This window comes from Betta splendens, chromosome 7, assembly GCF_900634795.4.
Source record: "Betta splendens chromosome 7, fBetSpl5.4, whole genome shotgun sequence".
NCBI classification, from domain to species: Eukaryota; Metazoa; Chordata; class Actinopteri; order Anabantiformes; family Osphronemidae; genus Betta; species Betta splendens.
In genome coordinates, this window is record NC_040887.2 from 10807134 (window position 1) to 10822018 (window position 14885).

The 14885-nt window shown below is 44.6% G+C and overlaps 1 protein-coding gene across 5 annotated transcripts in view; it reads right to left on the bottom strand.

Annotated features, from left to right (window-relative positions):
* Window positions 1-3953: 3953 nt before the first annotated feature.
* Window positions 3954-14885, bottom strand: part of bsna (bassoon presynaptic cytomatrix protein a) — a 58308-nt gene continuing 47376 nt past the window's right edge. For 2 of the 5 annotated variants that reach the window (XM_029157163.2, XM_029157160.2), the window contains 9 exons: window positions 12201-14700; window positions 10812-11309; window positions 9689-10023; window positions 7863-7956; window positions 7392-7523; window positions 7113-7167; window positions 6617-6751; window positions 6343-6422; window positions 3954-5241 (listed from right to left, as the gene is read on the bottom strand). In XM_029157163.2, the coding sequence (XP_029012996.1) occupies window positions 7127-7167; window positions 7392-7523; window positions 7863-7956; window positions 9689-10023; window positions 10812-11309; window positions 12201-14700 (3600 nt within the window). In that variant the 3' untranslated portion in view covers window positions 3954-5241; window positions 6343-6422; window positions 6617-6751; window positions 7113-7126. Of the gene's footprint in view, window positions 5242-6342; window positions 6423-6616; window positions 6752-7112; window positions 7168-7391; window positions 7524-7862; window positions 7957-9688; window positions 10024-10811; window positions 11373-12200; window positions 14701-14885 lie in introns of all 5 variants that reach the window. The other 3 variants (XM_029157166.2, XM_029157165.2, XM_029157162.2) reach the window with 3 other exon arrangements.

Sequence of the window (14885 nt, forward strand, 5' to 3'; positions counted from 1 at the left end):
TATATCATGAGTTTAAAATCTTCCTCCGTTGATAATCCGCAAGACCAACAGCAACAGCAATGGTGACAGTTACTACACTATGTACTGCACAAGCACTGTGTGCTACCTTTTTGGTTTAGAACATGTACATACACACAGATACACAGTCCGGGTTTCCCAAAAGCATTCTAAGCTGAATTTGAAGAGTCAATGCAAATAAATGGGTTCTGTTTAACTCCTTCTGGTGCTGTAGGTTCAATTTTATGGCCTCACAGTCAGACTGAATTTTTCAGATGAAGGAGAAATGTTATGCTGATTGCGGGACTGTCTGACTGTACACAGCCTTATTGCTGAGACGTTTAACGGGTCCAAAGACGAGACAAGCTCTTGGAGATTGTACTTCTCTGGAAGCAACCTCTCCTGGCTTCATGTCTGCAAGTCCTGACCCTTTGGGTTCTATTGCAATCTAATGACATTTTCTAAAACATACTTTACAAGATTCGAGCTAATACATTTATGGAAAATGTGTTTTCCACTTGTGTTTCCAGGGCTAAAGGCTTGTCTTGATTTGTTTTTATTCTTGTTGTGCTTTAAACACCTCTGAAAAACCAGGATGTGTCTTAGTGATTTTGCCCACTGTGGTCTGAACTGAAGTCTGTTGCATTCCTGGATATAGACAGACACCATGCAGAGCATAGACAGAGACCACGACTGGCTACAGGGCAGTAACACGATGGCTTTCTTCAGTGACCAGTATTGTAAGATAAAGCCCTTGCTGCTATGCATATTTAAGTCACCTTTAGTGGCTGGATTCACGCTGTAGCAAATAATGTGACGCTGTTATTCTTGCTCTAACCAACAGCAGCCATGATCACATCTCTGACATGAAGTGAATATCTGATTATTTTGCTCCAGCTTGAAATCTTTTTCTATGGTCTTTTGAACATCTCCATTGCGGTGCTGCATTTAGTGTGTGCTTTCCTGAGGCAAAAGTGATTGAGGAACATTTTATTTGACATTTTACTTTTTTACAAACTTCCAAAAACATACGACAAACAATAGAGGAAGTTGATATTAATTTGGGTAACTGTATGTTTTCTCCCCATATTATTTGCTCTACTGTGACGACTTTGAGCTTTAGTGGTGAAATCATTGATCTGGAGGCTTTTTTATCACTGATTGGATGTTTGTTAGAACTGTGAAAGTCTGGTGTTCAAGTTAACAGATTAATGGAGATGAAGGTGAACACCCTGCTCCAAACAGAATAAGAATATAACCTCAATCCTATATCATGTGCTGAAAAAGCTGATACCTTTCTGAACTGCAAATAATTTGGAAACTAATTTCCTTTGTAATCTCATCAGCTGTAATAAAGTAGCTCAAACAAAAGCTAAATACTTTTTAGATTGTAAAACCATTGGGCATTTTCTGTGTTATATGGAATATAATAAACCTTTCCAGCATCCACATTATTACTGTAAATAGATTCTAAAGCGTAAACTCGGTTAAAAACATTTTAACAATCTAATTATTGTGGCTCTGGTAATAGACAGTATCTATATAGACAAACTCTTTCACTTTCTATAGATTTCAAACCTTAATCCCAGCGAACATCCTGTCCCCTCCTTGTATGAGAAAATAAAGTCTTACATAGATAAATCATCTGATAAATGTTTCAAAAAAATATAGACTTCCTTCTTTTCAAGGTGTAATGGCTTCTGTGACATGTTCAACAAAAGTAGGCGTTTGGATGATGGGTTATTGCACAAACCAACTCTTTTTAGTAGCGAATTCTTATAAACGTCTACTTCATAATTCTATTCTATTATTAGTACCGTGCTGCTGCCAACTGCTCACCTTAAAAAAAAAAAAAAAAACACATGGTAAATTTGCAGATCTCTTTGTTTCGTCTCTAAAGGTACAGAGACGTCCACAGTGTGTTTATCCTGTGCGACTTATCTCTCAGTGTGTGATGGCAGTGCACCGTTCAACACTCAAACACAGACACACACACTCACTCGCACCGGTTCACTGTCCAGGAATGTGAGTACTTCTTTCTAGTCAAATATATATAGCCTTTGAATTGTGTATTATTTATATGGTCATTTCAAAACACACGCACAAAATGCTGCATCTCTCGCTTCAAAATTAAAAATATACTCATTCAGGCACATAACTTTACTTCTTCAACCCTGAGCAGCAACCCCTTATATTCTGTAATATACTTACTTTAAGTATGATTTATATACCAATCTATCTATCTGTAGCGTTCTATTAATATTTATTTATCAATAATGTTTCTTCATAGAACTCTAAATGCAACTTTCTGCGTATCCTGTCCGCTGCTGCTCAAAGCTGATTGGATGCATTCTTACATCTTGGATCTTTCACCACTCCCGATCAACTAGAAAACCCCCCTCTCAGCCTGATGTTTGGGGCATTGCACCATTTTCTATCTTCACTTTTGCTTATTTTTCTGTAGGTTTCCATTAACACTCATTTACACATTCTCAGTTGCAACAAAACATTGCTCAGGATAGACTTTGTTGCTTCGATAGCTTTCCCATCTGTCGTTTTACCCTTCTTATTATTTCCTAACTTAATCTATATTAAACACAGACAAATTCACACAGTCTTGTTATTTATGTGCCAACTTTGACGTACAGTAAGAGACTGTGGTGTGATGAACAGTGACTTATGTGACTTTTCCTCATGTGATCTCCTCATGTTGCTGTTTTTCCAGATAAGATTCATTGCATAGAACGACTGGAGATGAGAGGTCGCCTCTTCTGCCCAACGCTATTTGTTGTGTTTAAACTTGTGTTTATCTTCTTATTTTCTTTACTTTTCCACATTGGATGATGCTTATTAAATACACGCATACGGAACTCCCACACACATACATACAAACATTAGGAACAGAACAATATAGAGGTGACTTTGAGGTTTTCTGCGCCGGGCAGCATGCGAAGGTTCCCAGCGAGCGTTCACACAGACTATGTACAGCAGAAGTTGGTTGGTTCATTGGTTTTGCTGAAGGCCTCGCAACGTTTGGCCCGACAGTGTACATTTTGAGTACTGAAACGCAGATCCCACAATGCACTGCAGGAGCAACAGCAGGGAGAACACTGACCTGAGAAGTTTCCATGACAACTGACAGTCCGAGAGGTTTTCGGGGGTTGGGTTGCAGGTCTGGACGCCACCACGATAGAAAAAGAAAAGTTAAAAAAAGGCAAGTGACTGTGTGACAACCAAGTGTTTTTTTTGGTTCCTCAGTCACATAAGTGCTGATTCCTTTGACACCGTCGCCAAGTGTGCTTTCACGTGCGAGGTGCACATCTGTCAGAGTGAAGACACATGCTGATACACATCGATGTGTTAGGAGCTCCTGGAGCTTTTTGCAAACTCCCAATAAATGTCCATCTTGCAGGATCACATTAAACCCAAACCCCCGTACTGTAGGTGACGATGTCGAGTCCAGTCCTGCGGCGATGCGTGACTGGTCTGCTTTTCAGTGCCTCTCTGCTGCCCTGCAGTGCTTCCAGTTCAGACTCCAGCTGGCTCGCACAAGCAGCTGATCGCTGTGATCCACTGACTCATTTACTACGCGGTTCAGGTTTGGTTGAAGGTGAAGATCCAGTTGAAACCAAACGTAAGGGTTTATAGGCAAGTTCCTGCTCTGATGTGTTAGTACAGCAGTGGTACATTTCAGTTAGACTGGAATGGAACATCAGCGGTAAGTAGACAGACGGAGGCAACACGTTTATATTCCACCAGCTGTTAAAATGACACAAGATTGTGCTCTTTACTTCCTAACGTCTTACTCTATTGCTTTTATAAATATTCATAATAAATTAGTCAGAAAATTGTCACAGGGCTTGATGAAATTAAGAAAACATTACACAACAAAGAAATGCAAAAGAAAAAATACAAATCAATAAATATCAAAAACAAAAGTTAATTTAAAAAAATAGAAATTAATCTCACTGTGGCCAGTGTTTCCGCAGTTATCGCTGCATAAAAAAGGGTGAGGTGAAAATATGTGTTTACTGAATGCCATAAGAAATATGTCACATTTACTTCAAAATAAAACATATAAAAATGGTTAAGGCGATATTGGTTACCTGCAACATAAACACCAGGCAAATAACAAAAGTAAGTTAGAAGTAATGAAGACACCACATCACTTAAAACCCACCTACTGTACCATAACATGGGAAGAATCTGAAGCCAAATGTTGTGGAGAAGGTGGAGAAGCCCTGTTTCCACAAGCGCTGCAGGTAAGCAGGCTTTGTAATGGCTGAAAAACAAGCCAACCACATACGGCTTCGCTCCGAAAACAAACCAAATAAATTCCAAAAGGCTTCCCTTATTCTTGTGGCAATATTCCTGTGTTGCTTCAGTAATCTTCTCTTTATTATTCACGTTGTCTAGTTAAGATGTTTTTCCCATTGTCTTTATGGCCTCTGTTATTTAATGATGAACAGTGTAAGGTCTTGGATATAAAGTTCCATGCATTCCAAATTCTTATTTCTTTAATCCTCTGTACACGTCTGCAAAGATAGGTCGAGTCGAGGATCAGTGGGTGGAGGGATTAGAAAGAAAGTGGAATCGGCATTCAAGAAATGCAGAGAGGTGAAGGGAGGACGAGCAAAAGATTTGAACAGTTCCATTCTGGAATGTAGATAGAAGCAGAGCAAACCATGGGAAGAAATACATGCTGACACACTCAGTCTGTGTCGGCTGCATCATTTTCTTATTCATTCAACGTGACATTTCCATGACTGGAATTTTCTTCTCAAAACGTCATATAACAGAGGTCTTAGGTACCAGAAAAACCTAGAGCAAGTTTATTCCATTTTCCCTATTCTTGTTTGGTACTTTAGGAAGAGATACATGAAGTAGAGAGGGTGATTTGTCGCCATCCTATGAGCACAGGACTGTGAATCTAAAGATCCTAGAATGCCACAGTTGTTGTGATTCCATGTCATGTGAGCAGGAAAAAAAACAGCTCTCATATAAACCACGGCATCATCAGCATATGGGAGTAGAACATCATAGCATCATTCCTCGGTTTCCACTGATTACGGCTGCAGTGGTGAATCCATGTGAAGCGCTGAGAGGGATTTGTTTGTCTCCAATGGTTGGGTAGAACTTGTAGTGACTCGAGCACAAGCTCTCCAGCAGTTTGATCCGGTCATTGGTTCATGATGCTAGATGATGAGGTACTTCTTCTGAAGATGGACATTGGCTCAGAATGATCTGTGAAAAAAAGTCAGTAATTTATGTTAAACACATTAGAAACACCTTTATTATAATCTCCAATAAGATCCCAGTTTGACCTCATAATAATAAACATACAATTATCGCCTTTCTGGCAACTACCAAACATATAGCTGATAAATTGGAATGTAACTGTACAGGTGACAATGACGGCATTCTGTGTAGTGTGGTAGTGTTGAAATAATGCTGGCCACTAGATGGTAGATGAGCATAACAAATACACTACTGCTCCCTAGTGTACACCATCCAGAGGCAGTGAAACAGTACTGACTTATATTACAAACTAAAAAAAAGACTCAATGAAGCGAGTAGAGCCAACGTAAAAGTGAGAAAGCAGGAGCCAAAGAGAACAATGGGCTCGGCTGACAGCGGGAGTAACGTGTGGGTGGAGCGGGAGCCGTTTCTGCAGGAGTCACATGAGACGTTAGTCACCAACAGGCGCTGTCACAATCAAGACTCGCTGCTTTAGCTCTGCACAGTCTGAAATACAATGCATCTACGCCTGCTCATGTCACTTAGGTTCTCACTTACTTAAATTTAAAGTCAAGTGCAGTTTAAGCAGAATCTTATTCGCTTCTTTAATTCATAAAGACACGACAGCCTGATTTTATCCATTATCAGTTCAGGCTAACAAGATGCTAAATGGCTGCCGCGCTCTCGGACACAGAGGCAGATTTGCTTTGCTGATTTTCTGGCCGAGCTGACTGCAGGCTTTTAAACTCACGCGGCCCAGATGCTGCGAATGTTCAGGAGCAGGACAAAACGCGACAGCTGCAGGAACACAGATGCAGCAACAAAACGAAGGCTTCACGCCACACTGGAGGAGCAGACGAGCAGGCAGCACATCATGGAGATGGAGGATCATTTACGGAGCAGATTACAATTATCTGGTTAATTTAATGTCCTAAATAATTGTTCAGATTTCTGAAAATTTGTCACAATACCCAGAGGCTGATAGTGTTTTATTGCTAATTCATCCAGATGTTGATGAAATCAGTCTCCTTCACCTACAGTAAAAATATCACATTCTGTCTCATTTGTGACACTGGTGTCAGTGAAACACAGTTAAAGCCGACTTACTGTCTGGTCTGTCAGAGAGAGCCGCTCTCTGCCAGTAGAGTCCAGACATGAAGGATCTGAAGGTTTCCAGTCCTTAATGGCTGCAAGAGAAAGCAGCAGCATTTTATAGGAGGTTTTTCCTAACGGATGCATTCAGCCTCTGACTCCCTAGTTGACAGCTTCTCATCTGTTACCAGCATTTATAAGCAGTTCAAGAAAGGTTCAAATACAAGTGGGTATTTAGGAGACTGAAACACAAACGGACACGAATGCATGGTGCAGGTGAAGAGCTTACCAGTATGCTCGCTTCCTCTTTTAGTTTCTCTCTCTCTCTCCTCTTCCTTTATCTCTTCTAGTAAAACAAAAGCTGGGGGTTGTGCAGGTTTTTCTGGTACGAGGCCTCTTGGCTTCATCGTTCATTTACATAATCCTGCAAATGCATCAATACAGTCAGTTACAGTAGCTCACGTGCTAAATGTACATGCTGTACTGTGAGTAGTGTCACTGCTACACCTCCACAGAGTATGACTGTGATAGCCCTCTGTGTAAACACGCATCTTTGCGAGGCAGAATGTGTCATAGTATAAAAAAAACCTGTCATTGTCATGAATCCTCACTCTGCACATGCAAAGCAGCCCGAGATGCGAAAATGCATTCAATACATTCAAACACTTGAATCTCAGCTTCTGTACATCGTTTCCCTTAGTTTGCTAAATAAATAAATCACCTTCCACTTCCATGTCCTGTTTGAGCATACAGTAATTGTGCATGATCAGTCTTGAAATGCATACCTGGCATTTGCTCCTCAGAAGAAAGACGTGAACTTCTTGCCAAACCCGGAGATAGCTGGAGAAAATGGACAAAGAAAAGCCATTCAGAGATCTGATTAGTGCTTGAAAACCTTTTATTTGTTTACTTATTTTAATTTACTTGGAAATGCCAAGATGCCTTGTGGCAGGTTGTCTAACCCAATGATTCATATTTATGGCTAGTGATGACGTGAAGTAGCTACTTTTCTCATTCATGAGGGTCATGGCCGATTCAGTTGTTGTGTTGTTGTTGTGATGTACCTTCTCCCAGTTTCCCTGCCTGCTCGGCAGCTCCTCCAGGCAGGATCTTGGAAAACATGCCTTCTCCCTCCATGCCAGGCTGACCCGCTGCAGCACTGCCTATACCTACAGGCCTAGGAGCTGCTTTGGAGCCTGGGCAGAAAGGAAGAGACGGGGGAGAGGATACCAGGATGAAGCAGAAAGACAGATCCACTCAGTGTCTGTGCATCTCTAATACCACAGAACATCCAGACTACCTGACTGCAAATTCACTATATTCCTAATTATCATGTGTACGGGGTGACTTGGCCGCCTCAGCCTGATCAGACACTATGACGTGAAATCCCCCGTGTGCTTTCCACTGCGGGATTTTCTGCAGATTAATCTCAGATTAAGTGAGACAGCGCACACGGGTTATGTAACGCCAGCACAGTGGGCGCCTGGCGGTACAGTAGCCTGCGTTGCGTGTTGGATGGGGATGCTGTGCTGTACCTATGCCTGTGAGTGGGGGTTGGGCGGCTTTTGAGGCCATGATGGGCGCTGCCTTCGCTCCTATTGCTGTCGCTGGAGGTGTTTCGATCTTGGCCTGCAGACAGAGAGCGAGACAGACGGTGAGAACACGAGACGAAAGGGACAGTAATTTGGAAGCGCAAATACTGTCAGTATTAAACGTCCTTCCTGGGTAAAACATTTGGTAAATGACACAGCGAGGGCGTTCAAACGGGCTGTAAAAGACATGAGGAAACGGGATACGGGCCTCATCTCTGTTTACGCGAACAAAACCGGAGCGCGAGTGTGACGGCGAGAGATAAGGAGCGAGGGAGAGCAGAAGACAGAAGGAAGACACAGCGGCAAAGATAAGAGATGGAGAGACAGGCAGGGGGTGGCAGTGGAAGCTGCTCCCCCTTTTGTGTTGTGTTGTGACAGTTTACTGAATGATATGAATGAAGACTGACTGAGCGATGAGTTTCAACATTGTCGACACAGTCAAGTGTCAATCAGGGGACTGCTGCAGAAAAGCTCATCTGCATCTCTGTCAACACTGAGCTGGAGGTCCAGTCAGAAATGAATCCAACCATCACATTTTCAAACATTTGCATGTAGCGTTGACTTCATGTGACTCTATGATGCAATTTCTAGCAGAAAACATCTTCGTGTTGAATTCTGATATTGTTTTCACACTAAACCGCTCTAAGCACAAGTGTAGGGATGAAGTAGCAGTGGCCTGGCTGGTCGGTTCAAGTCTGCTGACTGACACTAAAGCAGCTTGAAGCTTTTTGTGTTGTTGTGTTTATCACCATCTCTGACTAGGCTACTGAGGCCGGTGCCCATCGGTATAACACTGCTGCACCACAGCGCCTGAACCCAGGAAATACTGCACGACTTAGCATTTACGTCAATCTGACCTCCGCTTTCTGCCCTCTGTTGTCCGTGAAGCTCTTTGTGTGACTTCTGTTAAGTGAAATGATGTAATTAAATCTCATTTGCCAAACACTGGGCTGACGCCAGACGAGAATCGAATAATTTTCTGTCTTGTTTTCGACAGACTCCAGTGTAGCTGCAACAAACACAGAGATGATGCATTATGCGGCAAACAGCATTTCATTATGTTCAGCCACTTAAGCAATACTTTTAATTACACAATGGACCGAACATAAGAGTGCAAGCGAATGACTTTGCAGACTGAATAATAATTATATGACAAATCCGATTTACGGTTTCCTGTCACAGCTATTCCACGTCAGAGCTTTCAGAATAATTCGCAACATGAATTCATGACTTTAGACCATGTGAATTATTTCAATTTGCTTTCCCACTGATAGCGCAGCAATATGAAAACCACAAACACCATTTAGCAGTGAAAGCACATCATGAATATTTTTAGGATATTCATAACAAACGTGGCGACAGTGGCTTTGTAACCTTAATTCATGCCTTTAGCGCAGACAGAATGGACTCAGGAGGGGAATCATTGAGATATTATCAGAACATTGCGTTGAATTCAATAGCAACTAGATTTACATGGATTTAGGAGCGAATGCAAGGCGAAATGGATTTTTGCAGGAACGCATTTATGAGTGCCAGTTTTCTGAGCATCTAGCCTCCTTCCAGTTCTCAGCTGTGTCTGTGTTAATCACAGTGTCAGATAAGGCCTGCCAACAGGGACAGAGCAGGATTTAAATAATGAACTGGGAGGTGATGGACCAGCTCCATCTCTGGAAACATAACACAAGGATGATGTTGGGAATGGTCCAATGTTTAGAGAATTACAATTCAACTATTGTACTGTATGTGGTGTAAGGTTTGTCTATACTCACTATAGTCACTGGGGTGGTTCCTGCTGGACCTGTCTGCCTGGCCTGTCCCATGGGTCCACCTGTCGGTCCCATCTGCCCTGGCTTGGCCTGGCCTTGTCCCATGCCCATGCCCATTCCCATGCCTTGACCTTGGGCTGGGGGCTGTTGCTGAAGGCCAGTGGAGGCTGTGGCACCAGGCTGCCCTGGCCTGGCTGCTGATGTCTGGGCTTGTTGTTGGAGCTGGGTTCTTTGTCCTTGAGCCCCATCTGTCTGGGAACCCGGGCCACCTTGTCGTCCTCCAGGCCCACCAGCAGGACCCTGGGCCCGTCCAGAGCTGCTACCAGATCTAGAGGATCCTGGAAGGAAGAGGGGAAGGTGTTGGATTCTATTCTTTCTAACAAGGTTTGTGCTTGTTATACTATTTATACTATACTATTTGACTACAAAACAAAAAGAAAGTTGCTGAAATGTTCCTGAAAGTGTAAATATGAAGGAAACAGCCACATCAATGTGCACAAAAGGGATTTAGTCAGTGCATCTGTTCTTCATCTGACTGTATACACAGCACCAGTTTTGAATTAGATCTCTGACATCTGCCAGAAGGCTATGTCCGCCTCTGAAAAACCTTTAAAACTGATTAAGCAAGTACTGTTGATACAGTAGGGGTTCACATTGTTATAATACAAAAGCAATAGACTGCAACAACAAAGGAGAATGATGAACAACAAATTCTGTGAACAAAGCGAAAAAAACCCGGTGAACAAGAACACATCCGCAGTGCTGCCTTGGAGAAGCATTTCCTTCATAGATATACACTAGGCATAGTTAATTAAAAACTGTTGATCCCTAAGGGGACCCCTTCTGTAAATTAGCATCAAGCCTCCTTCTGGAACAAAGCGGATATTACATATTACTGCATACCTGAATATAAATTCAAGGATCATACCTTATCATTGCTTCAGTATTACTATGAGGGTCTAGCATGGTTTAGGTCTGTGATATACACTCACTCAAAGTAGTTCATTGTCTAACATGTGTACCAAATATGGAAACTCACCCTAAATCTGCAGTATGTGTTTACAAGATAGGCTATAAATATAACATAACATCTTCATAAAGTGGCTTTTATGATGTGTATCTGTACCTGGTTGGCCCTGCATGTCCATTGGCTGCTGGGACTTGCTGCGTGAGGACCGGTGTGGGTCCCCCTGCCTGGAGGAGCGCTGGCTATGGTGATGCCCAGATGGATCTCGTGAATAATCTGAGGCATGGTAACCTGCTGACCTTGACTCACCACGCCGTCCTGAAGATGAAGATCGTGCTGATGGGTCATGGCGCATAGTCGGGTCTTTGGGGTGCCCCTTCGATGACCTGGAAGATCTTGGTTCATCTGAATGACGTGATGAGTTTGAGTGACGACTAGAGCTACCATGGTGCCTGTGGTCACGAGATGATGAGTGTCGTCCCCCATGGCCATACTCATCCTGGGGCCACAGGTCCTCCTCAGGAGGCTCATCATAATCGTGGTACGTGTGTTTGACCCCATGCCGGCTCCTCCCAGTTGAATGGCTGCTGCCATAGTGACGAGAACTGGAGCGAGGCTTCTCAAACCAGTCCGTTTCCTCCTGGCCCAGATGGTAGGCTTTGGAAACCGAGAGCAGATCACAGTCAATCTCCATGTCGTTTGGAGACAGCGGCATGCAGGCTGAGAGAAGGAAGAAGACAGAAGAAGGCCAACCACATGCAAAAGAAAAGAATAGAAGGGAGACATAGAAGGAGAGGCAGAAAATAAAAACAAAAGTTTTACATCCATGCAGAATACACTTGACGTGAACTAAGCACATTACAAGACAGTATAAACTGGATAAATCAACCACTGCAAAACTCCCCACCTTGGCAGCTGTTTTTGTGTTTAAACTTCTCAGCTTTTAATATAAACTCTAGCAATAAAATGAAGGCAGTGCATAATTTAAATTGCTGTCCTGTAAAAAACTACCCATGATGTTCTTGATGAGTTTAAACAACATTTTATAGCAAGGCAATAATAACACTACAAAAATAAGTTTAAATAGGATAGTTATTCTGAGGAGCTGTTTTGCAGTGTGGACACAGAATTCATAAATCAAAATACATTTACAAGACTTAACATTGATGACAAAGACAAAGATAAACCCTGTAAGAAGAAAACAATGCATTTGTGGCGTGCAAATAAGACCTTTTAAGTGAATCAGAGTGTAGCGAACGAAGAAAACGACCACGCCGAAGGACCATGCGAGTATTGGACAGACAGACGGCTGGACGGACAGGCGGTAGGACGGACGGACAGGCAGGCAGACAGACAGACAGCAGTCCACTGATACGAGAGCTCCATATGACTTTCAGGAAGAAGAACACATCAGCATGCAACGGCTATCTCTGTCTCTCCTTTTCTTTCTCTTTGCTAGCCCTAGCCTCTGGGTGGGTGGGGGACGTTTAGATAGACGACGGGGGCAGTAGTAGTGAGACTGCGTTGACATTCAGCTCCCACAATTACCTTCGCTGTCTGACACAGCGCAATGATAATCGTCTATTATGTACGTATCATCCGATTTGTAGACATGCGTCCGAGGAAGGTCCCGTATGTGGTCTTGTACATCTGGCAGTGAGTGACTTGAACCATATTGGCCATAATAGTAATGATATCTACTGCTGCGACTGTCGTATGGGTCGGGACCTAAGCTTGATGATCGTCCGGAACCCATGAACCTCCCCAGGGGACTGAGCGGACTCTCCTCTTCTGAGTACTGTCTGGTTGGGTGGCGGCCTCGGGTGTAGCCAGATCTATAGGAGCGATCGTCTCTCTCATAGGATCTGCTGCGATAGCCAGAGTAGTCCCTGGCTGAGATCTTGTCCATGCCATAGCCAGTGGAACGGGAGCGACCGGTGGAGGTGTAGTAAATCCGATCATCCTCGTCGAACATCGACCCATAGTATCGAGTACCATGAGTGGTGCCACTGCTGCTCTCATAAGCGCTCCTCTTAAAGCCATAATCCTCGATCAGCTGGCGCCCTCGAATGTGAGAGGAGGGGTAGGGCCCACCTGTTGCTGAGGAATAGGAGGCTAGATCTGCCTCCACGTCTCGAGCCTCTTCAATTGGCGAAAACTTGGAGATTTTCTGCTCCAAACTCCCAAGCTTCCTGTGCTTGCCGCGCTTGGAGGACATGACAGCTGGAGCCAGAAGGCCTCTGGAGGATGGTGAAGATTTCTGTACCCCGGAGCGGATGCTGCCATATTTGTAGTCGTAGTCATAGTAATAGGAGGATCCCCCACCCATACTAGCGCTCACGCTGCTGCTGCTGCCCCCTAGAGGTCCGTGCCTGTAGCTGCTCTTACCCCTGCCGTGGTGGTCGTACAGCTCATCCTGCATCGCTGCTTCCTCCTCGGTCGCCCTGCCGTATGGGGAGCTGCCAATTCCCCCACGCGTTGTGCTGCCAATGGTGCTGCTGTGACCGTGGATTTCGCCCGGGTAACGCCCACTGCTGCCATGATGCATCATGTCCCCTGTCATCGTGCCCAGCCCGTCTTTAGCCGTCAGCTCACTTACATCGTCAATCATCATGTAGTTTCTTGGAATGCTTTGTTCCAAGCCAGGAGCACCATACATCCCATCTGCTGTACTGTAAATGGAAGGGCTATCTACAGAGTGTCCATAAGCACTGGAAACTGTAGAGGTGTACTGTCCGTAAGAGCTGGCTGTGGTGGTGGTGTAGCCATAGGTATTGGCAGTGGTTGTTGTATACTGGCCATATGAACTAGATAATGTTGAAGTATATTGGCCATAAGTGCTGGGTGGCATGGTAGAGTACCCACCATAGCTGCTTGACACTGGTGCTGAGCCATAGGGCCCATAGGAGCTGGCCATGGTTGTTGTTCCAGTGTACTGACCATACGAGGGGGCTGCACTGGAATAGGTAATGTCCTGGGCTGTGGTGGTCACCACCACCGTGGGGTTGCTGATCGTCTCATAGTTAGTGGGCATCTTGTGCTCCAGGTCAGCAAGCGATGTCTGCCTGGGCCTGCCTGGATGCACTGTCAGGATATCAGCTTGGGGTTGTCCAGGATATGGAGTGGTCTGGCTGGGGTAGGAGGACACAGCACTGGGAAAAGGTGAGCTGTGGGTGGGATATGGGGGCTGACCGGGTGGTGCGGGACCAAAGCCTGTATGTCCTGGCTGGGGCTGAGGTGCAGCTGGTAATCCTATGTCTGTCTGGGGGTATGGGGGCTGGGTTTGGGGGTAAGCGTGGGAAGGATACGGAGTCTGAGACTGATAAGCAGGTCCTGGAGGGGGGACGTGGCTCTGGAGTGGTGTGGGCTGTGGCAATGCTTGGGACTGAGACACTGTTGGATAGGGAGGCTGGTTGAATGTAGAAGACTGATATGGCACATTTGATTGAGCTGGTGCTGCTGGTTGGCTTTGGGGGTACTGACAGGAGAGAAAGGATGAGGTGGGTGGGTATTGGGCTGCTGTGTTTAGATCACTGGTAAATTGGCTGAGAGGGGCGGTGCTTGGCCTCGTTGTCAGCAGTCCATTGGTCTCATGTGATGCAGCTGCAGCTGCTAGACGTAAGTTATTCAACTCACTATCAGACATATAGTCCCTAGTGTCCCCCATACACCTTAGGTAGGCAATATCCCTCCTCTCCCTCTCCTTGACCAGTGTCTCTTTCCTTTGATGGATCCCCAGCTCCAGGTATCTCAATTTAGCGTCAATCTCTTTTTCTTCCTCCTCCAGTTCAGCTTGTTGCTTTCTCAGCTTTGTTGACTCTTGCTCCACAGCTTTCAACTCATGGGTGAGGTCTTTAAGGAGGCTGGCTTTGGCAGCCAGTCCAGATCTAGAGCTGGGCTTGAGGCTGGGCACGGAGGGCAGGTAGACTTGTTGGAGGGCCGGCGTCATCATGGGCAGATGCGCCGATGCAGTGGTCTCCTCCGGAGGAGGGCTGGGCAGGGTTCGCTTGACCTTACGCAGCAATGAGCTCTGCTGTAGGGCTGCCAGCTGTAGAGAGAAAGAGAGGAGGGGGAAGAAGAATGGTATAGCAAAAAGTATGGAGAGGAAAAGACCCATGGGAAAATATAGATTGGACAGGCAAAACAAAGGAACGGAAGGAATGTGATAATGACATTTTTAAGTATTGAGATGGAAGATAAGACAATAGTGGAGGGTAGTGTGAGGCCAGATAA